This window comes from Protomyctophum bolini (assembly GCF_963924005.1).
Source record: "Protomyctophum bolini genome assembly, chromosome: 6".
NCBI classification, from domain to species: Eukaryota; Metazoa; Chordata; class Actinopteri; order Myctophiformes; family Myctophidae; genus Protomyctophum; species Protomyctophum bolini.
The window spans coordinates 26,475,913-26,502,232 of record NC_137867.1 but is presented as its reverse complement, the minus strand read 5'-3'; the positions used below and the strand labels follow the sequence as shown (position 1 = coordinate 26,502,232).

General features: G+C 46.3%; 1 protein-coding gene across 1 annotated transcript in view; it reads left to right on the top strand.

The window, feature by feature from the left end:
- Positions 1-26,320, top strand: part of nsmfb (NMDA receptor synaptonuclear signaling and neuronal migration factor b) — a 44,978-nt gene that overhangs the window by 5,041 nt on the left and 13,617 nt on the right. The window contains exons 2-9 of the mRNA XM_080765336.1: positions 2,759-2,823; positions 11,004-11,149; positions 11,305-11,977; positions 12,203-12,272; positions 17,415-17,486; positions 23,515-23,567; positions 25,508-25,597; positions 26,142-26,272. Coding sequence (XP_080621462.1) covers positions 2,759-2,823; positions 11,004-11,149; positions 11,305-11,977; positions 12,203-12,272; positions 17,415-17,486; positions 23,515-23,567; positions 25,508-25,597; positions 26,142-26,272 — 1,300 coding nt within the window. The remainder of the gene's footprint in view (positions 1-2,758; positions 2,824-11,003; positions 11,150-11,304; positions 11,978-12,202; positions 12,273-17,414; positions 17,487-23,514; positions 23,568-25,507; positions 25,598-26,141; positions 26,273-26,320) is intronic.

Below are 26,320 nucleotides of genomic sequence, written 5' to 3'. Positions count from 1 at the left end.
GGAAGGAACGGGAAGAGTAGGATGAGCCAAGGGAACGTTTTTCCAGTGTGAGGCCAGTGGGTGGTCAGTGTCACACATACAGTGCTAGTTATGCAGGCACAGAACCATATGCTGAGTTGCAGACAGACACATTGAAGCAAAACCTCTGTCCTATGAGCCTCCTGCAATTTATAATATCACTGTCCTTTCTATTTTGTCCCTATAGCTCCATGGCTTTCATCATGCCTTTGCATTCCAGTCACAGTGTCCCAAGGCACAGTTGGCCAGTCTATTAACAGCCCTCTTGCCGAAAGAAACCGAGCATACGTGAGAAATTCATATCGAGAAATTTGTATGGATCATCAGTTCCCCCTTTCTTCCATCCTTCCTCTATTATTCTGTCTTCATTTAATACACTCCTTGTTTACTAAGCCTCTCTCCTCTTGCTTTTTTGTCTTTAACACATCTCGTGACCGTGTTTCTCCACGTTTCTTCGTCTTTGGACCGCTCCTCCTCTCACTTCAAATCCCCCTTCTCGCTCATCATCCTCCTCCCTTCTGGCTCTCTGTTTTCCTCTTTCTCCCTCCCCCTCCCTGCCGTCACATGGCAGAAAACATGCACGACGAAGCTCCCAAAAGCACGATGCAACCTGCCGACATGGAGACGGCACGAGGGCACAGTGAGTTGAGGCAGCTGGGAGTGGGAGCGGGAGCGGTGGCGCGCGGCAGGCGGGCAGCACGCGTCTCGCCATCCTACCGCTCCACTTTATGTATAATTAATATCTCAGCACTCCCCAACTGAATGCATCTTGTGGCGCTGTTTTAATCAAACCTTCAAAGGACTGGTACTAAGAAGAAGGGGGAAAATAGAAAGAAAAAATGTGACTATCTTAATATGCTCCGCAGCATAATTGCTCTTCACCATCATGGGTGTTACAAATAAAAGCCGGGTTGTGTTATTTTGATGTGATGGAGGAGGGAGTGGTGGAACGAATGGTGTCCCAGATGTAGTCTATCTAAAAAGGGGATGATGAGAGGATGAATAACTAGGTCAGGGTCAGGGATCAGTATACTCTCTGGTATGTGGGCGTGAGGCTATTTAGTTTTGGATTCGGCTCCAATGGGGAGTCTGGTCGGTGTGAGTGGTTTTGGGCGGTGTTTAAATGCCTGGTCCTTTGTGAGAACTGATATGTTCCCCAATTTATATCCACACATGAGAAATGATTTCTCTTCTCTCTCTTCTCTTCTCCTCCATCATCTGTCAAACGGGGAGCTTTCACAGCGAATGCTGAAGCTGCACGTGCCAGCTCATATTTAATGACTACGTAGAGTGCGTTAGCATGAAGACTTCACTATGACAACAACACACCAATCCCAGTTCACCCCCCTTTTTGTGACAGGGGGTTAAGCATGAAATGTATGTGCACGTGCACACCATTATCCTTTCCCATAGTGTGTGTGTGTGTGTGTGTGTGTGTGTGTGTGTGTGTGTGTGTGTGTGTGTGTGTGTGTGTGTGTGTGTGTGTTCGTGTTCGCTTTCGCCTATATCTTGACATTTCGTCCCACATGTATCGCTATACTGTAAGTGTTTGGAAGTTAAATCAGAATAAATGTGTCTGTGTGGGTGACTGTAATCACATCTATTAAACCCAGTACAGCTGCTTTACCCTTCTCCTGCTAATTATAGAGGCTCCATTCTACATACTGTAGTACTTTCCACTTGTTTAAAAGGAGATGTAAATCCAGCTGCATACTGTGCATAGTGCTTCTTAAAAAGAAAAGAAAATCAAAGAAAACTAACAGAAGTCGGGGAGCAACGTTAGCAAGAGTGACTGCAGTGTGAAGCTTAAATAATCTATTGCAAAACAATGTACCTTGCTGATAATCTGTTATTTTCATCAAGTGACAGCATCGTACTACGAGTATAAATGAACACTAGCTGTAAATATTGAAGTGGTTGATGATTTGGAAATGGAACAGTATACAGCCCTAATCCTCTAGCGCTATGGTGACCAATGCTTTTGGGGATGAAAGGGGAACTGATTTGGCAACTGAAGTCGTCCTTTTATTCCTCAGAACAATACAGTTAAAGAGTCGAGCCAGCTAATACCATTCAAGAGAAGAATTTCAGGGGATTGACACCTTGTCTGGATCAGCCACCATAAATCGATCAAATATTAACGGTGAATTATTATACAGGATAAGGCTCTGTATCCTATAGGATTAACCATTGATATATTTCCTCTGCTTATTGCACACATTATTAATTTAATTTTCTTTCTTTCTTTCTTTTTATATATCCAGAAAATTGCCAATAAGGAATTTGCAGCATTAATAAAAATAAGTATTTTTAATTCAGGCTTCTCCATGAAGTTGTTGTTTCCTGCCATTATGACTGACATATGCTGTGCTCCTGGGTCCTGCCATACTGTGCGGGTATGGGGAGCTATAGCCTCCATGCTGCTATTCACAGTATTGTCTCTCTCCCACTCTGTACGCAGGAGATGGCAATCACATCAGCAAGAGCAAGAGAAAATGGGGCTCTTTGCTGTGTGGCTTCTGGCAATGGCCAATAAAAACTCCTCTCTCAGCCCATTGTGATGATGTGACCTACTTGACTGTTGAGCATGTGATGATGATAGTCTGCAAAGAGGCATAATACCCCCTAAGTCAGACGATTTATGAACAGAGACTCTTATACTGTGTGGGCCTGTCTGTCTCCAGTGGTGGCTCAATCAACCCAGAGTTAATCGCTCTGCACTTTCTTTTTCTCTTTACAGAGCAGCCCGAGCATTTGGAGACTACCTGTCTCACACTCAGCCCGAGAACCGCAACGGAGCAGCAGGTAGGCTGCCAAGCACACACACACACACACACACACACACACACACACACACACACACACACACTAGAGCGGTGCCCATTGGAGCCTCTACAGCGGTGCCCGTTGGGCACTGGCCTACTTGGAACGATGCAAGTTGGAAATGCATGCCCCACCTAGACATTATGTCTGTGTCCCTTTTATGCTCATATATGGAGTTCTTTGTCAGGCATGCCGAAATATGGAGTCTATGCAGACGTCAGAATGATGTCAGAACAGGCCAGCTCCATATATGGACACTGGGCAGGGGCCTACTGTCCGTCCACCCAACGTGTTTGTGGCACATACCTCTTCATATGGGCATGTTATTATGTGTGCTAAACTAATTGTGACGCTCAATGCTGCATACAGTATATGGTAATGTTACATGTGTGACGTCCATCGTCCACATCCACCAAGGCAATATCAATATTATAGGGTTTTCAAACTGTTCACCTAGTCCTATACTCTACCAAAAATAAAGAAGACACAGGTTGAAAGTTGTTGCAGTCTGTGAGCTTTATAAATATTTAGCCAACACAGGTTTCTTTAGGAAGAGAAGGACATGAATCGATAGTTACGTATGTAACTACGGTTCTATGAGTCCCGAATGACCGCCAGAGGCGGTGCTTTAAGCATGAATATGTCCTTCGCGCATGCGTCGTCGAGTGTTGTATACAAACAAAGTCAATTTTGACCCTGTGATGACCCGAAGTAGTCTATATCTTCCGGCAGTCTACAGGGGATCAGTCTCTACAGAATTTTCTCGCGCGAACACGAGGATTCTGAGTGACAGAGTGCCTCTGGCGGTCATTCGGGACTCATAGAACCGTAGTTACATACGTAACTATCGTTCTATTTCGTCCCTGCTGACCGCCAGAGGCGGTGCTTTAAGCATGAATGACTTATGCCAGCCAAGTCACGAGGGATCCTGATCACAAACCATAAGGAGTAGGCTTGGAGTACTCTCGTAAGAGGACCACGTCCAGCGGATGGGGAGTGGCAACACTCACCCAGAGGAACAGACAACTCGCTGTGATGCCCATGAGGCAGCGGCACAGATATATTCCAGGGGTACTTCCCTCGGGGCAGCCCATGATGTGGGGACGCTCCCGTTAAGAGTGGCACCTCACGCCAAATGGTAAGGTACGATCACTCGCCCCATAAACGTGGTTGATGGCATCCACAATAGTGTGGGGCGGGCGCTGTCTGGAGAGAGCGCTACCTTTGAAAGGGCCATCGTCACAACGGAACAGCCATTCTGACCGCCGAAAGCATTCGGCAGGTCTAACAAGCGGCTCTCAGGGCCCACACTGGGCGCAATAGGTCCCGCTCGTCCATCCACTCTCCTGGTGGAGGGTAAAACTATGCTAGCCGTATAGGCTGGTTGAGGTGTGTATGTGACAGCACCCTCAGGAGGAACACTGTTCGGCCACAGAGACACTCAGGCCGTCTGAGCTTTGCTTCGGACGCAAGTCACTAACAGACAGGACGTGCCGCTCACGGACACACTTCGTTACGGCAATATTGATTCTAGCATATCAACATGATATTGCCCCTACTTATGCTTTTAGAGTAGGAGATCGGCCCTTGTCTAGGAGGGACTGCGGAACTCCAGACAGGTAGGCAGAGCAGCGCACTAGGTCTTTGCTCTGGCCTCAGTTGGAAATAGGTTCCATCGGTTATCGTACAGTAGCCTGATGGATGTCATGGATGTCACCCTTGAATTCAGGGTGGCATGCCTGGCTGGTTCCACACAGCGGTTCAGGGCCGCCAGTGGCCAAACGCACAGTTGGGGGCGTTGAGCATTTGAATGCCGTATCCGATCGCCTCCCAGTTGGGGAGACCTCTGTCGGGGAGACGCCATGGCGTCCTCCGACTGGGTCTGTTCAGCAGAGGAGACCAAGTACTTCTTGGCTGGGGGGGGGCAACCAGCAGTATGGTGTGACCCTCCTAAATAACTCTGAGGCGCTGGTTGTATCAGAGAGGCAGTGGCAAGGCATATGCAGTGCCTCTGGCAGTGCGCATTTAAAAGGATAGTGCCCTGTGGGCGGTGGTCTGCTTAGGGCCATGTGTGTCAGGAACGATGTAGGTCGTTCTGTTCATACTGGCTATGTGGCAGGACGCCTAAGAAGTCCAGCAGGCTGACAGCCATTTGTGGCGTTCAGGTTCTATGAAACCGTCGGACCCTTGCGTCCTGGCCCGGTGGGCTGGGTGTCTCCGTTAGGGAGAACCAGGGAGGTTAGTGAGGTCCAGGGTGAGGAGGTCCACCTCCGCTCTGCCGAGGTAGCCTCTGATTAGTGTTCACCACCACTGGATGGGGTACCGCTCCCCTCATGGAAGCTTTCGATGGGAGGGAGAGCCTACCATGTAGTCCCGCTCTCCACTCAGACAACTTGCCTATAGGCTGATCGGGCGGGGAGGCTGCCCAAGTCAGGGGGGGGGTCCATAGACACCTACAGCAGCCAAGCAAACGTGGCCCTGCCCGATGACTTACGTGATACACGATCGAGGTGTTGCCCGAACGTATGAGAATGTGCTCGCCTCTCCTGTACGGCAGGAAGTGCTGTAGAGCGGAGCACACCACTTGCCGCTCCAGCACATTGCCGTGTTCGGCCCAGTAGACTGGCACGAACTTCATAAACCTGTTGGGTCCCATCAGATTCAAGACATGTCGACACCCGTCTGTCTTGCGTCACAAGGAAGTATGTAGATCGGACTTCCCTTAGTGTGACTGAGGATATACAGCCTCTGTTGCGCCCTTGGGCAGGAGGACACATCACTCCTGGTCTGATAGTAGGGCTCTCGTCATGTTGCTGATAATGGCCATTTTGAACCGCCGGATATGGGGGGCTGGCGTCAGAAGGCGCTGCACAGCCCGGAAAGTCACAGTCAGGTCCCTGCGTGGGACGCCAGGGAACACGCTGGCCTCTAGTGTGGGCCGGCGGTGATACGTGAGCTCCGAGGGCAGTCAAGATGATTTCATCAATGTTGGAGCTCGGCCCTTTGGGAGGTGTGATGTGTCGTAGGCCTACAAGCTGCAGCCTGGTCTTCCCCACCTGGATGGTTCGCTCCGGCGCTTCTCGCCCCGGCTGAACCACCTAGTGCTCCTGGCTCCTCAGGGAGACTACGGAGAGTTGGCCTAGTCTCATCAGTCAAGCTTGACTGTGGAAACCCGGCTTGGCGACGGGCTAGAGATACGATGGACATCAGCCGTCCGTGCTCTGAGGACATGACGCCAATGCCTCCAGTGATACACCAAAGGTGGCTGAGCCAGTATTAACGTTGCCACTATTAGGTGTGAAAAGGAGGCCCCAGTGAGCAGGTTGCCTGTGCTCCTGTACTGGGGTCGAGGTCACCTAGCGTTCTGCCGCCGGGCCTCGTTGGAGAACACAATGAGGGATGCAGTGACAGGCTTGGTGGCTGGCATGTAACCCAGGCCAGCCCTTATCGCCTTGTGCGTTCTAATCTATTAAAGTGTCAAGTCGCAACGGGTTGTCTCAGGACACTTTTTCCAATCAGGGCAGGGCTGCCAGGATTTCACCATCGGTATAGAGATGGGAGAAGGCCCTGATCGTCCGCCCGGCAGGCCTGTAGCTGACTCAGGTACAGGCGTGGGGGACGGCGAAGACAGCAAGGCCGCGTCTGAAGAAGGCGCTCGGAGGAGCCGACTGCCTGCTTTACTATGCGTTCCACGGCTATGCGCATGAGCTGAGAAGTGGGAGGCTGGCTCTGATGCCTGGGAGGCACTGCCTTCTGCATCTTCCTCATAGTCATGGAAGTGTATAGCTTAAGCTGTCGGGGAGAGCACATCAACCTCGAGTCAGCTGTGGCATCAGAGAAGGAGGCGCTTCGGCACCCTCCGAGGTGCCTAGGTGTCATCCGAAGTGAGCATGGACCTCATGTGGGCCAACTCCGCAGATAGCTGAGCCCTCTCGGATCTGCTGTAGCCAGCGGTCAGACCTTTTCCTCCTGGCACACGGGGCAGGACCAAGGTCGGCTCACGGCTGAAGGAGAGCTTCAAAAGAGGTACAAAAGTGGGAGCTCTCCATTGTGGTGGCACCGGTTACTCTGGACCGGCCGGTGCGCACAAGTCCCAACTAGCCCAGGGCGCGGACGCTGCTGGTTGCTAGGTGTTGGCCGTATGCTGGGGGGAGGAGGCGCGTACGCTGCCTGTACCAGCAGAGGCTTTCGAGGTAGAAAAAAGCGGGAGCTCTCCGTTGTGGTGGCACTGGTTCCTTTGGACCGGCTGGTGCACACCGGTCCCAACTAGCCCAGGGCGCGGACGCTACTGGTTGCTAGGGGTGGAGCCGTATGCTGTAGGAAGGGAGCGCGGACGCTGCCTGTACCAGCAGAGGCTTTAACTTAGATCGGCATCTAATGACTTAATCAAAAAACTGAATGCTGCTATACCTGCCGCAGCATGCATTTACGTTTTATGCAAATGCTCATTGTAGCACTTTGAGATTCAACCAGATGTAAAGTGCATCATAGAAACAGCACACAAACGTTGCTGTTAGATACTGTGCGACCTGCATGGTCGCGGTGGGGGAGGGGAGCTCGTACGCTACCTGTACCCCCGGCGGAGGCTTACTTATAAATTATGATAATAAAGTAGCCTCCAGTCAAGGTTTAGACGCTGCTATGTAGCAGCTGTAGTGTTCCTATGCGAACGCTTATCCCAGCACTATGACATTTATCCAAACTCCAAGTGCATCATTATTAGTGTGGTTGCCCTAAAAGGGCAACCAGACTATTGTAATTTATGTTTGCTAGTCCAGAGCGAAACAAAAGACACTTCCAATACACTAGTCAAGTGTGCACTACTACGCATTCATGCTGGGAGGAGGGAGCACTAACGCTGCCTACCCCAGCCAGAAGTTTGGTTAAATAAACCGACACAAGCTAGTTTTGGAGAAAAGGCTACAACCGATAGCTCCACCAATAGGGGCCACCTGCCGAAGGAAGGGAGCGCGTACGCTGCCTGTATCAGCTGCAGCTAATGAACAGAACAAGCTATACCCCGATAGCTGTTAATAAATGCTTGAGCTAACAAACATTAGTAGTAAGTAACATCAAGCTGGCCGTATGCTGGAGGAGCGGAGCGCATACGCTGCCTGCCCTGTACCAGCTGGGCCAACAAACAGTAAAGCAAGCTATACACAGATAGCTTTTTTTATCTTTAGATAGTATAATAAGCGCTTGGGCTACAACTACAGGTAGCAGCGCCAGTTAGAGATCTATGCTGGAGACCAGCTGGGCTACTAAAAACAAGACAAGCTATAGCCTGTTCATAAACAGCTTTAGCTTTAAACTACTGGTAGCTGCTGTTAGCTACGCTGGCAGCAGCGCCAGATACCCTGTGCTGGGGACCAGCTGGGTTAATGGGACCTACAGGTGGACAAACCAAGTTGCACCCACTGTATATGCAAAAAACTGTTAATGGAGCTTTGAGCTCCAGACATAATAATAATAATAAACTTTATTTATATAGCACATTTTCATACATAAAATGTAACTCAAAGTGCTTCACATTAAAATAAATAATATAAAATAATACTGTATAATAATACATACTGGTAGCAGCTTCAGCTAGGCCCACTGCTGGGGGCCAGCTGGGTTAACAACCAGACAGGCTATGTACACCAATAGCTATTTAGCTACAGACTATACTGGTAGCAACATCAATACCCTGGGAGGACGCAGGTAGCTGCTCCTGTACCGGGCTAATAATAACAACAAGAATACAAGCTATTCGCAAAAGCAGTTAAGCTTGAATGCTGCCAATATTGGTATATGGCTTTGGCCAGCGGGGCTTGTCAACAGAAAATGCCTTAACTAACTTAAGTCATAAGTTATATGTCGACTGCTGAGAGTATGTAGCGACAATGCTTGCCATCAGCAGGGGCTAAACAAAGCTTTAAAGTAGCGTGTTTATCAAACGAAGGTAATATTATGACAGTGTTCTTATCCTTCGGCAAGTCTTATAGTCGCTTATAATAAGCGCTAGCGTTCACAGTTGAACAAGACTTGTATGCAGAGCAGGGAGGCGGCGCGAACGCAGCCTATACTCACAAGAGGCTATGCCATGATACAATAATCATATAATTTGAACGTCTGTTTAGCGTTCGCAGTCGAACAAAACTTGTTGTATGCAGAGCAGGGAGGCGGCGCGAACGCAGCCTATACTAACAAGAGGTTATGCCATGATAAAATATATCATATCATTTGGACGTCTGTTTAGCGGGGATAGCACCACTTTCAACGATAACGTACCTTTTGTCCGAGGGGGGTTAGCCTTCCTTACCGGCGAGAGAGATTGGACGCTCCTGCGTCCACGTGAATCCGCGAAATAAACTCCATTCATCGAGGAGATAGAAAACCATAGTCGCAGTTCCTGGAGGGCGAACAAACGCTACTCCGACAGGCAGTCACGCCGTCACAGAACTACCAGCGACCAGGTACAGGCACCGTAGCTGCATATTGTATTGCATAGCAATACCTCGCAGCCCAGTGCAAATTTCTCACCACGACGCGCGAGAAAAATTAGAGACTGATCCCCTGTAGACTGCCGGAAGATATAGACTACTTCGGGTCATCACGGGGTCAAAATTGACTTTGTTTGTATACAACACTCGACGACGCATGCGCGAAGGACATATTCATGCTTAAAGCACCGCCTCTGGCGGTCAGCAGGGACGAAATAGAACAAACCAGGGATGTTGCAATTATGTAATAGCCAGGCAGCTACCAGTATACCCTGTTGTATTCAGTTCTCAGATAAAGTTACGGTAGTCTATTGCTCAACCAGACACTTCTGCAGGTAGTGGCATAAGGAAAACGCCTGTCCGCCTGTTCTGTAATTTGGTCACTGTCGCAAATCTATTACTATTACGCTAAAATCATGTGTAGGGTAGTAGTATCAGCATCCATCCAGCACCTCTTTCTTGCGTACAAATAATATATTAAATCTGAAAACTTTTCCCTTCCCTTTTTACTGTGGGAAGGAGTAGGCAGTTGGTCCTTATTTTTCGGCCGAAGACTTCCATCCATCCATCCATCTATCCACCCATCCACCCATCCATTTTCTCTCACTAGTATTCTTTGCGTCTCTCATTTTCCGCCCACCATATGTCATCTCTTTTCTCAGTCCATCTTCCCAAAAAGCTTTGTTGGCACTCATGCGTTCACTCCACTGCTGCCAAAGCATTATATGCCACAAGCCGTGCACCTGGTGGTTTTCATCTGTAGTCTCTCGGACTCCCTCTCTATGTGCTGTGTATTGACTACCTCTCTATCTATATGTGCTGTGTATTGACTCCCTCTCTATCTATATGTGCTGTGTATTGACTCCCTCTCTATCTATATGTGCTGTGTATTGACTCCCTCTCTATCTATATGTGCTGTGTATTGACTCCCTCTCTATCTATACGTATGTGCTGTGTATTGACTCCCTCTCTATCTATACGTATGTGCTGTGTATTGACTCCCTCTCTATCTATACGTATGTGCTGTGTATTGACTCCCTCTCTATCTATACGTATGTGCTGTGTATTGACTCCCTCTCTATCTATATGTGCTGTGTATTTCTCTATCTATATGTGCTGTGTATTTCTCTCTATCTATATGTGCTGTGTATTTCTCTCTATCTATATGTGCTGTGTATTTCTCTATCTATATGTGCTGTGTATTTCTCTATCTATATGTGCTGTCTGTGTATTTCTCTCCTTTGCCTCCTAGTATTGCTCCCTCCCTTCTATCCCTCAGATGTTTTCTCTCATGTAATTTCCTCTGCACCCGCTCTCTGTCTTTCTCCCCCCCCTCATTGCTTCTGCCCGCCACCCCTGCTATTTATTTTTGAGGGGCGCTAGCTAGCCCCTCCTATATACAGGTTTAATGTTTGTTTTTAGTTCAATGTTTGTTTTAAAAATGCCATTGACAATGAAGGGAAAATTGTCTGAATATTGTCTCTTTATTGTTAATGGCATTTTATGTTTGTGTTTGCACCGTTTGTTTTACATCACCATTACATCACCTAATCAACATGAGTTAGACTTTAATATTTTAGCGCCCCTCACTTCACACGGGTGATTTTTTCTCACCGATAATCTCTCTCTCTCTCTCTCTCTCTCTCTCTCTCTCTCTGTGTCTCTCTCTCTCCTCAGATCATCTGTTGTCTGACACTTTCATTGGACAGGACTCTGAGTCCCCAGACGTAAGTCGTGTTAGTAACAACAACAACAATCTACCACAACCAGGCCACTGTGTTCGTCCCATAGCGAAACACAACCAGTCCCAGCCTCACGCGCAGGTAGGTAGCAAAAACATAGGAGTATATAACGACATCTCAATGCTGATGCACTATTCATTCAGTACATCAATCTAGAGAGTCTGTCAAGGGAAAATGTTTCATAATATAATGTTATTCATCTTAATTCCTCATTTGTGAGTAATAGTATCATGCAGCCTTATTCGCAGGACCCTCCCCAGCCCAACACACTGCAAACCTCAGCCCTGTCAGGCCCGTCTAAACGCAGGCTCTCGGTGGAGCGGAGCCTCTCCTCAGAGGAGCAGCCTGCAGTGCTCGGAGGGCCGGAGGTGAGCGGTGCCACGAAGCCAGCCCGAGTGTATACCATCACCCGGGAGGGAGGGATGATCCTGGGGGGCCGCGGCAGTGAGGAGAGCCTGGAGCTTAAGGTGCTCCGGGGCTCCAGGGAGCCGCAGCCACAGCAGACCCCCACCTCCACCTCCTCCTCTTCGTCCGCTGGCCGACATCAGCAGGACTCCTGCGCCGGCCAACCTCCACCCGCCGCCAATGTTCGCAGCAGCCACCACCACGGCAGCAGCCACCGCCGCCCTGCTGGCCACCACCATGCGTCTCACCAGCAGCAGCACCCCGATGGCCCGGCGCAGTCTCAGCCCCTGCAGAGCTCAGGCAGTGCTCATAACATCCAAGACTGGGGGGTGAGGAAGGGGGGTTCGCGGGATGACTGCACTCTGGACTGTGTGGCCTGCATCCGCGCTCCGTGCCAGAGCCAGCGCTCCCTTGACCTGGATACCTCACCACGGGGCGGAGAGAAGCCACGCAAGAAGCTGGAGAGGATGTACAGCGAGGACAAAACGTCCACAGATGACAGGGGTAAGGATACATACTCTACCTGGACTACAAAGTGGTATACAAAGGTGTGTGTGTGTGTGTGTGTGTGTGTGTGTGTGTGTGTGTGTGTGTGTGTGTGTGTGTGTGTGTGTGTGTGTGTGTGTGTGGGCATCCACATTACTTCCGCATCACTTTTGAACTCACAGCATTATGTTTCTTTCGTACATTCTGTCTCTTATTCATTCAGTGTTTTGGTTTTTCTCTCAGAGGACAACGCTAGCTGGTTCCCCAAAGAGAATATGTTCAGCTTCCAGACAGCCACTACCACAATGCAGGCGTAAGTATACAGCACTGTTTAAAAATCTATTCAAACACATTCAAGTCCCTTCAACATTATTACCAGATTGAGGATTAAGAACAATAAAGGGAATATATATATTTATTTATTTTTGGGGGGGGGTGCTTTTCTGCCTTCATTGATATATTACAGTGGTCCTTAGACAGGAAACAAGGTGAGAGAGGCTCTGCAAATGGTACATTAGTCTGTCAGACATCATCAGGGCCTGTACAGTATGCTATGTGCCTTAACCACTCAGCTATCAGAGCTGTTGCCTGGATATATGAGTGAATGGCTAAAGTAAAGTGTCCCAAATAAAACCATTTGAGAAACACTGTTAATACACAAAGATCTTATGGTGAATGAAGTTATATGGCTCATACTGTAATGTGGAGGTGTGATATTGAGTAGTCTGATACACACAGTGGCACAATGGAGGTAAACACACACACACACACACACACACACACACACACACACACACACACACACACACACACACACACACACACACACACACACACACATGCACATATGTAAGCAACATCCTGAGTGGTTAATTATCACCTGTCAGTTGAGTTGGTAATTATGCCCCTTAGATGCACAAAGGTGTCCCATGGTGAGCTGTTTGAGCCCTCTCTCCCACGCTCCCTCTCATAACTATCAGCGTCATTCCCTCTGTCTCTCCATCTCTCCATCCTGACACTCCCTCTCATAACTATCAGCGTCATGCCCTCTGTCTCTCCATCTCTCCATCCTGACGCTCAATCCTTCAAGTATTGCAAGTGTATTCATTCTGGAGATAATTTCAAATGTTATATTTCACACATTGTACACCTTTTTTGTATTTCATTGATAACTTAGCCTGCAGTACTAGCCTACAGTACTTTCTATTACTGCTTTCATCAGTATTGTATTCTAAACAACATTTTACCCTGGGTCATACCTATGTTCCCTCAGCCAAATGTTCCAACAGTTTAGGCTGATGGTTACTGTTAGTTTTGAGGGAACATACGGCGTAGGGAGAGTAGGGCTGACAGAACGTTGGCATACTACCCATCAACTTTTATATGTTATCTTATCTAAAGTAGGGCTGACAGAACGTTGGCATACTACCCATCAACCTTTATATGTTATCTTATCTAAAGTAGGGCTGACAGAACGTTGGCATACTACCCATCAACCTTTATATGTTATCTTATCTCCCTGTCCTCTGTCCTCATCTTGTCTTTGCTCTCTCATTTATTTGAGTCGATTTGGCTCTGATCCAGTCAAGTCATTATAGACTGCCAGTAATCGCATGCGAAGGCTCTTAATTTCTGTGTAAATTATCTTGAGTTTTAATATTGCCAGCATTTGGTCTCATATTGTGCCAAAAAGTGTCCTTGTGCACAGATATTATTTGACGATGAAGAGTAGGAATAGGAATAGGCACCCCAGGGTCATTTCTCCTCTCTCCTTGTGTTGCACCGACTATGGCACACAGTCGATGTGCTTCACTGGATATAGAACATGGGATTTGCTTCCAGGATAAGTGGAGGTGCTGGCGTTCATGTTTATTACTGACAAATAACAGACTGTCTTGTATACCATACCATACCTGTGTGTGTGTGTGTGTGTGTGTGTGTGTGTGTGTGTGTGTGTGTGTGTGTGTGTGTGTGTGTGTGTGTGTGTGTGTGTGTGTGTGTGTGTGTGTGTGTGTGTGTGTGTGTGTGTGTGTGTGTGTGTGTGTGTGTGTGTGTGTGTGTGTACACTGCACCTATATACTGTTGTACAGTATATCCTGTAAAGCAATTTTTTTTGTTTTTTGTTTTCTCTCTTTTCTCCCCTTTCACTGGCTTCTTTTCGACTGTGACAACCGCAGAATATCGTAAGTAACAAAATGATCTTCTCCCCACCCCTATTCCATCTGGTCACTGTATATATGTTCTTCTCAAGGAATTTAATCATGCTTTCCATTTTAAAATATAAGTTTTGTTAGCACAGATGAGAAGTGGTCAGATAATGCCACTTTATTATCAAAGGTAGTTCCAGTTTCCTTGGCACAATTTAGTGACCAGACCATTTACAATGACGTTCAATGACCTGAATTCCGCTGAAAACCAGTGAAATTACCTGACCCGATTGACAGATCTTTTCACTTTTTACGATTCTATAACTACATGCAACGCAAGATTAAGCAACCAGTAAGAAGGAGGTATTTACAGTCCCCATACCTGCTCTCTTTGACTCTCTGTTAATCACTGTGGTGAACTCAATTCAAAACATGTTCCTTTGAGCTGTGTTGTCTTCCATGGTCCTAACCACCAGGACTACGGATGTCTGGGTGTTTGAAGTTAGATTTGATGGAGTGATGATTATTGAAAATAGTGAAGTAAATTGTGAACTAATTGCATTTCACTGTGTTACTGCTTGAATGCAACCAGCTCAGTGGCCTTGTGGTTAGAGTGTACACCCTGAGACTGGGAGGTCGGGGTTCAATCCCCGGCCGGGTCATACCAAAGACTCTAAAAATGGGACCCAGTGCCTCCCTGCTTGACACTCAGCATCAAGGGTTGGATTGGGGGTAAATCCCTGCGACATGTCCAGGGGGTGTACTTGTACATCAAGCTGCCTCACACTACAGAAACAGGAGATAGGCTCCTGCCCTATGGGCCTCATGGCTCGGCAAGGCTACTTACTTGAATGCAGGCAGTCTCAGGTCTCTGCATTTAAATATGAACAAAAATGCACATAATGCTCAAGTGCTATTTCATTTTTCTATATTCAAAAGGCTATTTATTAGCTTGAAGCTTGTGCAACAAGGTTATGGCAATGGGTTACGCAATAGGGTACAAAGCCTGCCACCATGATTACAAACTTATATAATCTAATCACAATGGGTTGCTCCATAGAAACACAGTTATGTCAGTCTATTTTTCAATCATAAGAGAGACAAAATGCAATGATAATGAATAGAGTTTATTGCATGAAGCTATTTATTCATAGAAATGGCACTGGTTTTGTGTTCATAGGAATTCAGATAATCCTGTTAAAGATTAGTCATGAGGTCCATGTCTGTACAGTACTTCAAGGTCCTATGTGGATACTTAGGAATCCATCGTCAATGTATAATACCTGTCAGTTACTTAAGTGAGTTACGAGTTACAAAATTCAAATCTCAAAATTCCTAGGGGAGGTGGACGCTTTTCAGACAGGGCATTAGTCCGACATTCATCCGCATGTCGGACTAGCGTCTGTTCCCGTGCTTGCGTTTATGGTTAGGTTAGGAGATGAGGTGGGTTGTCATTTATCGGACCAATGACTTGTCTGAACTACGTACTGCACGTCAGTCATGAAAATGAGGCTGCATTCTGCTTTTCAGTGTTTCTAAGTTGACATTTTGACGCTGGTTTTGGACACATTGTGGCATGATGTTCACCTGACTGCAGTGTCAGTGTCATATGGACTGTGGAATCACAATCCTATAGACAGGCTTGGAGATCATCAGCTCCCTGCCTGTCGTTCTGTCTGTCTTGTCATTAACATGAAAAGCCTACAGTATGACCACTTTGTTTCTGTCATGAAACATTTACAGGAGACTCTCAACAGACTGCACACACACGCACACAGGTCATGCAGACAGCTGGTGCTGACAGAATACTGTACAATGCTGGCCAACACTTTGGGACATCATTTGCTCCATAACAATTAAAGCATAATTGCCACATGGTCCTGCTGTACTGTGCCTACCCACGCACCCACCCAAACAAAACTGCTTGTTTACTCACCATGTACAGTAGCCTTTGTTACCTTGGTGATCCTGGAGCAGAAACACATCAGCACTCATGTCCTGACACACTGCACCACTTTGGTCAATTTCTACACTGATTTAAATTAACACATTGATCACTGCATATTCTACTGTGTGACTCACTGATCACATAATAATATAGACCTGCGGTGTTGTTGGTGAATATGGATGGACAGTTGGTTGTGTCCATGTGTTTGTTTTGTATGTGTCCTGCTATATGGATGGACAGTTGGTTGTGTTTGTTTTGTATGTGTTCTAGGCCTACTAGCTCCATGGAGAAGAGTTGTTAGGAAAAGTGGAGATTGACTTTGAGAATGAAGCATACAAATCTTGTCTTGGAGTCAAGAGTACTGCTGGTTGTCCTTCTGCATGGTAAACTGAATCCACAAGGGACCATTTGGATCCATTTCTTGAGATAAATCAACACTGCATATTGTTCTGCATGACTCACTGATCGGCGACTAAATGTAGAGTTAGTGAATATGGTCAAGTACCAGTAACATCTGAGTCCCCAGGACTGTAGCTGAGAACCAGCTGCTAAGGTATTTTTAACTAAATCAAACTCTTGAGAGAGACATTTGTTCTACAGTATGCGTGTGCATGTGGTAACAGCATTAACTGGCGGAGCCAATAACAAGCCCCCAGGGTTTGTTTTTTTATACATCTTTTTATTGAGATTTTCACTGAAGGATATCCCAGGATCAGGTAGACACAGTAATAGTCATGATGACAGATCATATTCCTTGGGTAATATGACGGATTTAAAGTAAGTACAACATAAGATCTGACTTATTTTGTTGCTGTACCTATTGCATGTAATAGGTACAGAGATAAATAATAAGGTGACTATGCTACTGAACACCCCGAGCCCCTCCCAAATTAAAAGCGTTTGAATAAGCAAGGCATATTATTTGTGGAGGGTTTTATAAAAGGTCATGAATGGTTTTAGAACTGCACTGACAACACTATCAACACTTGCATAAACAGCTATGTAGCCAGACACACTCTTCGTGCATGCATGCACATATTATTAATTTGACATCGAAACTCATGTCTTGACATACTGCACGTGTGCGTGCGTGCGTGCGCATGCCTCTATCACATCCCTGTGCTGCTGAGTCTAATCACTACCTTCATCACTACAAAAATAAAAATAAAGCAATAGCAGATCTGCAGGCTAAACACATCACATTGCGTGTTTTTTCCCCCCGCTATTCATCCCCCCAAAAAGCTACTAATATCCCTCTGGTTCAGTTTAGGTGGGAATTCTTTGGGCTCAGCTCAAATTGTCATTCAAGGCTCATGTGAAGCTGTACCCCTGACCCAGTTAATACTTTGACACGTCCTAGCAGGGCTTTCCGAGGGAATGCTGACAGAAAGAGGAGGAAAAAAGAGCAGGAATCAGCCACCGTGATGGAGAGGTACAGTTTCCTGGCTGTCCTGTCCCGGTTCTGTTCCGTTCCGTTCTGTCCCGTTCTGTCCTGTGCTGTGCCAAACGTTCCCGTTGATAATCCCTATATACTGTACATGCTGATATATAGGCAACTCTCCATGGACCTCATTCACAACGGCATTTTCGCTCATAACGTGAGCAGTGTATGGACAGGTATTTACGAGGATTCCCACATTACGTGGGAATTCATGGCCATCTCCGTGAACTTGATGTTGACGTTGGTTGGTCGGAAACTCTGCACATTATAGACTCCAGGGTGGTGTATAGGGCATACAACTTGCGTATATTTATTTAGAAGGCTTTAGTCTTCATGCTGAATCAATAAATACGGTAGTTCCCAAACCTCAGATAAAATATGTAGGCATGTGTCCCCAACATTGGTCAGCACATGCGTTGTGAGCTTGTAGATCGGCTTGTAGATCGGCTCTCCTATCTCCCCCTGCAAGCAAAATCGAGGGTTACTGCGGCCGTCGGCTACAGTATATAAAAAAATCACACCTGTGTGAACTGAGTGGTGCAACTCCCCCACCCCCCCACCGCTCTCTCTCTCTCTCTCATTAGCAGGCAACAGTGCAGCACTATCCCTCTCTCTGTTTCTGGCACAACAGCGCCCCTACTGGTACTCATAGTCATATACTGGTGCTCATTAACCAACACATAGGTGAACCAACACGGACATTGCTGTTCCTTGGAGTGGTTGCACCACTCAAAAATAGAAGACCACATTAGCCTACTGAATGGCATCAGTGTGTTTGGAAAGTCGGCCAGTCATATCATAGTTTTAAGACGGCTCACCTCCACTCGCGCTTGTTCACAAACATGACGGACAGACAGACATAAGAAAGGCATTTCATGACGATCATCACTGTACTGTAACTCGCTGATCAGCATGTTGACAGAGACTTTACGAAAGTTTCGTAGGCCTAAAGACTTTGCTGCAAGCACCTATATCTGCCTCCATTTGCGTCGTGGTATTAATTTATAATAATGTACAGCAGGGGTCCTGACCGGACCGCGGACCACCTCTCTGTGGACCCTGGGCAAGTTTTTTTGGAAACTTGACAAAAAACTTGACACTCAGTTCACACAGGTGTGATTTTTTTTCTTTGTGCCTCAACACAATACCTCTCATTTGCTGTGAATTTTTGGAGGGGAATATTTGTGAAACATTTTATTTCCATACTCTGCACCCCAGTATTGGTTGGTTGGGAGGGGATCCGATTTGTATAAGCTTGCCTTGGTGTGACTGTACTAAACAGGCATAGAGCCCCGCTCTCCGCTGGCCGCTGTGTGGCCCACACCGCGCTCATGGGACCGGACCTTAGTCTTTTTCAAAAATGATTAGTGGACCTTCAGCATTTCTAGTTGAGGACCCCTGATGTACAGTATATTGATCACATGCGGACGCCCCAGTGGCCCACACAGAATAGCCAACTCTTATTGATCAGGCTTGATATTGGATCAGATGAAATATAGTCAAAAAACTGATTAATCCCACAAGAAACAAAAAAAGAGCCAAAACCACATGGTCCGGTGGATTAAATATGTCCTGTAGTAAATTAAATATGGATAATGCCATAATGGTGGAGAATATACCTTGCAGGTTTCAGTAGAACAGATCGAGAATCCAGGCACATCCATTAGCTTCCAATATCATAGTTTATTCAGATTAGCCGAAATCAGGTGACATACAAGGCGGAATGCATCCTTGCCAGTGAGTTCTCACCACGATGCTCCGCTCATATATACATTCAATTGTCCAGTTCCAGTTAGTGCATGTACGTGCATGTGAGTAGACTTTCATTGGTGTTACTGTGTGACAGAGGTGTGTGTGCTTCTTATTTCCTAACGACTCTCATGCCCTGGTGTTGAACCCCAGTCCGGACATAAAGCTATGATATATGGGACCTCGCCCAAACTCAGCTTTTGTATAGTCTCCTCCGGCTCTCTGACCTGTATGACCCAGGCCTGGACACTGGACAGAGCATTCCTTAGCTCTCCCCTTAGTATCACTCCATGCTCATACAATATCTTAACTCACCCTTTAACATGGACTATAAGACTACATCTAACCCACAACTCCATATATCTCACTGTGGAATACATGACCTCACCTGTATCAGTGTGTAGTGGTTGTAAACACAGGTGTATTATTATGTGTCTTTATGACATGATGAAACCACCTTAACATAGTAGGCTACTAACTTCTGTTCTACCTCTGAGGGGGAAGGGTGGCTTGGTTTGTGAAATGATCCCTCTGCATGCCCTCCAGCTGTTTTAGTTGGAGGCAGTCAGAGTACTGGGTCTCTTCACATATCTACCCCAGATTGTGTCCCCACCTCTATTTATCTATATATCTATATGCCTACTGTATAATGCCTATATGTCTGGGCGCCAATACACAACAGTCCTGTGTCCATATATTTGCTTTTCCAAATCCGACCCCAGTAATCAATAAATCCAATAGGCCAAAGGAAAATGATCAGATTCTATAACCCTGCAGTGCATTGCAATTCATCAGTAAGTATCATTGCTGAGTTTTAATATAGCATTTGGTCGTGTGGTGAACTGTACAAATTAACTTCTCATTATGTGAAAGTAACTAACAGTTAACACTATCAGTTAACTTATTAACGTTCTGACATTTAACAAGGAGTGAAGCAATGCGTGCCAAGTTGGCAAGTTTCGTTTATAATTATATACACATATAAACTCGCGCTGTTTGCTTTAAGATCTGTCCGTGCACTGCACAGACAGATCGCGGTTCACTGTTGTATAACTTGATCTGTACAGGCTATGATGACGTATTTAGATATTTCCTGTTCCTTGGTGTGGAATGGGCGTGGATGTTCCATCAAACCAGGCGACACCAGGCGAATCGCTTGGGAAAGATGCGGAAAGGGTACACCGGGTGATCCACACAAATTAAGTGATTACACCACCTTCGCTGAATAACACGGGAGCTAATCGTAGCTTGATCGGACGGATAAATCCAATATCATTACGCATCTCATTTACACTGTGGCGTATTTCTCCATTGTGAATGAGGACCCATGTCTTTAATTCAAACACCATACTCAAGAATCACAAATCACAAAATCGTCATTTGACAGAGGACCAAACGGATGCAAACACACCCAACACATTTTCCACCTCCTAATGTCAGTAGCCATTCAGTGTGTTTGCGTGTGTATACTCTCTTTGCATGTGTGTGTGTTTGTGTATTGTAGGCGGGTCATTCATTGTGACATGGGTGACACACACATCAAAGCTGGATGAAAGAGCACCAATTTATTTTAAACACACACACACGCACGCGTGCGCAAGCAGGCGAGTGCACACGTAGACTCCCTGCATGTAGATGTCATGGTCGACCTTGGCAATCAATACACGCTGAATCTACTCAGGAAACTGTCTTTTTAATTATGTCTCTGAACTTCATGTTGATTAGCGTTTTCTTTTCTTTTTTGCACAATCACATTTACATCTTTCTGCAGTCTTGAGTAGCTGCTCTTAATATATATAGCAAGCAGATCTACTTTTTTCTTTCTTCTTTTTATTGGGAAACAGAGGTGTAGCTATACCCAGAATTCTCTGGAGTGTTGGTTTCTAGAGTTTCTCTCAGGGGCAGCTTGAATAAGCAGTGGAGTGTGAAGTTAAGTTGGTCTGTCTATCAATACGGTGCTGTAGCTTACTTCATTGCAGTGCAAAATGAACAAACCAATCGATATCTGGCAGCAGACATCACTCTCTCTCTCCCAAGGAAAACAGGACTGTGAGCATGTGTTTGATGTTCTGTGCTGCTTATTTCTTGATGGTGTCTGAATCAAAATGGAGCTCTGGACAAGAGTTGTTTAGACCCTGCAAGATCCACCGTTGTGGTATATTTTAATTCAATCATTAATTTTTATTTTCTTCTGTTCGCAAAAATATAATCGTCCGGGTGAAAATCACCCGTGTTTAGTGTTCTAGGGTTAATAATTAAAATTAACACTGCATTTTTTTGTGTGACTTCACTGATCAGGACCTAATATAGACATTGCATTGTTGGTAAATACTGTAGCAGCCTATGGTTAAGCGCTTGCCAAACCCAACATGCCCCCAGGGTTTTATTTGTGGATTATTTTTAATTATTATTATTTAAATAAATGGTCAGGACTGGTTTGAGAAGTTTGGAAGAGAGTGCACAGACAACACATACTAACTCTTGCATAAACATCTATGTAGCAAGACACACACACACACACACACACACACACACACACACACACACACACACACACACACACACACACACACACACACACACACACACACCATGCAGGCGTGATTGTGAGTCGTCCTGACATGATTGGTGATTTTAACAGCTGTTGTCAGCCAGCACCAAACACAGCCAGTTAAACAACTGACAGGCTGATTGAAGCCCCCCCCCCCAACCATCAGTCCCTCTGACTCATCCGTCTATTTCAAGCTATGCTTTCACAACTAACAGAGCTGACACCCAATAACTCACATGGCCGTCGCTGACAAGTCAATGTTTCATTTGAACTGGCAAAAAGGTGTTTCGTCGGTACAAGTTTATTTATTTATTTTATTTTCTTACTTTCAGGTTTATTTGCCTAATTTTAATTTAATGTGTCATCCAGTTATACAATACCCATTGTACCCGTTGTCAGAGTACCCATTGTACCCGCCCCTCTGGTCCTCGTCAATGCACAGAGTTTTATGGGAAAATGTCCATATATGGGCATTTCGGACGAATCGGTGGTTCTGAACAAGCGCCTATGCATATGAAAAATTTGATTAATTAATTCATTAATTTGATTCATTAATTAATAAGATTAATAAAGTAAGATTAATTTGTATTATTGCTCTTGTAATGCTATTGGAGACACTGGGGGGACACTAGGGGACACTGGGCAGGCACTGGGGAGGCACTGGGAAGACACTGGGGAGGCACTGAGGAGGCACTGGGGAGACACTGGGGAGGCACTGGGGAGACACTGGAGAGGCACTGGGGAGACACTGGGGAGGCACTGGAGAGACACTGGGGAGGCACTCAGGGGAAAACTGGGGAGGCACTGGGGAGACACTGGGGAGGCACTGGGGAGACACTGAGGAGACACTAGGGAGGCACTGGAGAGACACTGGGGAGACACTGGGGAGGCACTCAGGGGAAAACTGGGGAGGCACTGGGGAGACACTGGGGAGGCACTCAGGGGCAAACTGGGGAGGCACTCAGGGAGACACTGTGGGGAGGCACTGGGGAGGCACTGAGGGGACACTGGGGAGGCACTGGGAAGACACTGGGGAGGCACTGAGGGGACACTGGGGAGGCACTGAGGGGACACTGGGGAGGCACTGCAGGCACGGGGGAGGCACTGGGAAGACACTGGGGAGGCACTGAGGGGACACTGGGGAGGCACTGGGGAGGCACTCAGGGGGACACTGGGGGGCACTGCATGGGCAGACACTGGGGTGGCACTTGGGGAGGCACAGGGGAGCAGAATTCCGGACTAACCATTACTTACCTTCATCTGATGTTGTTATATCCAAGACTGAGAGGTACAGGTGAAAAATGACATAACACTGTGTGTGGAGGATATCTCGTCATGATGAAAGACAGAATGTTTGAGTGATCAAAATTACCGATTTAGCGTATGACCCACTACACACGGTCGGAGCTGCGTTGGTCTCGGGATGGAGTTATGAAAATTTTCATTGTTCACCTACTGTATACTACTTGGATATAACATCTGATTAAGGTAAGAAATGGTTGGTCCGGAATTATCCTTTAATTCATGGTCAAGCATTCGACTAGTATATTACACTGTTTCTATATGTTGGGTGTACTTGATCTCTGTCTCTCTTTCTCTGTTGTCTCTCTTGGCACCTTTTTCTCCTTGCTGTTTCGGTTCTCTTTCTACATCTCTTCCACAATTCATTTCCATCTTTCTTACCTTTCTGTCTTCCCTTTCCTTTTCTGTCTTCTGCAGAAACTTCCGGAAACAACTCAGGATGGTCGGCAGCCGCAGGATGAAGGCTCAGAGTAAGACAGAGTGTGTGTGTGTGTGTGTGTGTGTGTGTGTGTGTGTGTGTGTGTGTGTGTGTGTGTGTGTGTGTGTGTGTGTGTGTGTGTGTGTGTGTGTGTGTGTGTGTGTGTGTGTGTGTGTGTGTGTGTGTGCGCGTGCGCATTATAAGTATGCTTTTGATGCATTGTAAACATGGCATGTCTAGCATGCATAGCAAGTGTTTCCACGCAATCTACTGCATATGCAATGATCGTTTGAAGTGTTATTGGGAAGCATCATTCCAAAATGCAATCATGGCCTACAAACATGATGCAGACATCTATCTTGAGTCTTGTCTGATTACAATACAAACATTGCTTTTGTTAAAGCGTGCGTGCGCGCTTGTGTTTGTCTTCATTACATACTGCATTACATACTACGTTATTAATAGTATGTTTTGTGCAGCTTCCTGTTGAGTATGCATGTATGCTAGTTTGCATTCTAGGCATAAGCTCCATTAGTGCAGGAAGTATCACAACTGTCCACTGTGATAAATGATAATGTTAAGTCTAAACAAAGCACTGGCACAGCTCTGTGCTCTTAAGAGATGGTTTTATGCTCTCACTTGCAAAGAGGGAGCCAAGTAGCCTGGCTCCAGGCCCTGAATCAAAGAGGGAGCCAAGTAGCCTGGCTCCAGGCCCTGGATCGCTAGCCACAGCCATTAAAAGATTGTTCTTGCGACTCTGTCTATGGCGGTGTATTCTAATACTGCGGCTCGGCCAATCAGCAACGTTTCAACTCGATGACGTCAAACAAAAACCCACATGGCTGTGGTAACTTGCGACAGTATTGATCAGACTATTAAATCGCCCTATGATAAATTGTCTCTTTCCAGAAACGACAATCATCCAACATATTTTACTGTGATTGTTTACTTGCTAGTAGCACTCGTTCACCGTGTTTGTTTGGTTAGCAACCGGGTTAGCCACATTGACAACGACATCATCTGCTTTACTACTATTTTGATTGAACAAATCACCGAAGACTCCCGCTTTGGCAACACCCATGCCAAAAACGGTATGACGTGGGAAGGGCTATCAGTCTGAATAATGAAGTGAAACAAAATGAAAATTCAGAGTGTCAGGCTAGGAGCCAAGTACAAGAAGCTCTAATTCAGTTAAAAAAAACACAGCTTCCATCCAAAATGTTCAGAGAGAATACGTGCATAAATGGGAAGGAAGCAAGTTAGACAATTCAAACTGCACCAATGATATGACGCATCGCAGTCTTTTTCAAGCTGTACTCGCGTATATAAAACATGTCTCGTGTCTGCCTCATGTCTTGTCCGTGTCTGAAAAGGGTTCAATTCATTTTCAATGGAAGTCACACGTTTTGAAGAGACAGCCTTGTCTGATGGGGGTGGGGGAGGACAGAACACAGCCATCAGACAAGGCTGTCTCTTCAAACCATGTGACTTCCATTGAAAATGAATTGAAGCTGTTTCAGACACGGGTCAGACACGAGACACACTCATATCAAACAAACATGCTCTCCGTCTGTGTTTCATGGCCGTCTCAATACTTTTCCAATGGAAGTCACATGGTTTGACCAAACACTTTGTTTGTGTTTGATTGCCCCATCAAACAGTGTTTGGTCAAACCATGTGACTTCCATTAGAAAAGCATTGAGGCGGCCATGAAACACAGACGGAACAGAGCATGTTCGTTTGATATGTGTGTACGAGGCCTCTGTGTGAGTGCGGCCTTGGATATTTCCGTGAGAATTTCTTTATGCGTAATTGTTATATAAAGTCAAAATTAATCTTAACAAACCCCAACATTAAAATGACACTTGACATTTGAGTGATGCGTGTTTGTTTGTAGTGATAGCTAGTGGCACAATAACAGTGTCTGCAGTGGTGTGGGTGGGGGCACTGGTGGGCGTTTGTGTGACCATTTCTCTCCTCTGACTTCATTAGCCTTTGCTGAGCGTCGAGCAAAGAGTTTCAGCCGCTCATTGAGTGACCCCACCCCTGTCAAGCCTGACTCACTACATGACTCCAGAGACAGTGGGTCTACCAACGTGCATGACACACACACACACACACACACACACACACACACACACACACACACACACACACACACACACACACACACACACACACTTATGACCATGTGTGTTTCCTATACTGCACCATGTTTGTATCTACTCATCTCATTTCAGCCCTCTGCCTCCTTTTCTTCAACTCTACCTCATCAAAATTCTGTCCGTTAGCAGCCTTGTGCTTTGTGTTGTGGCTGAACTTCATGGAGGGTTTGTGTGTGTGTGTGTGTGTGTGTGTGTGTGTGTGTTTTTGTACTCTCCTTTCATCTCCCCTTTGTTGGTGTCCGTGCATGCATGTGTTACTCTGTCTACATGCATGCAACCTTTATCATGTGTTTTTATATGGTGTTAAACGTTTGTGTCTCTGCGCGCATGTGTGTGTGTGCTTAATCATTCGTGCCTGTGTGTGTACGGCATGTGTACATTTGAGCATTATGTGTCCATGCATTTGTGCGTACAGTATGTGCATGTCCTTAATTGTGTGTGTGCGCGTGTGCGCATCACAGGTGGGGACCTGCAGAGCTCCACAGGGACATTGGATGAGGGTGGGTGTGAGGAGGACCCAGACTGGGAGGAGGAGAGAGAGACAGAGAGGGTGGCCTGTGAAGGAGAGGACTTTATACCCCCAAAGATCATGGTGTGTGCTTTTGTTTTGTTTTTTTGTTTTTTTACTTTTTGTGTGTTT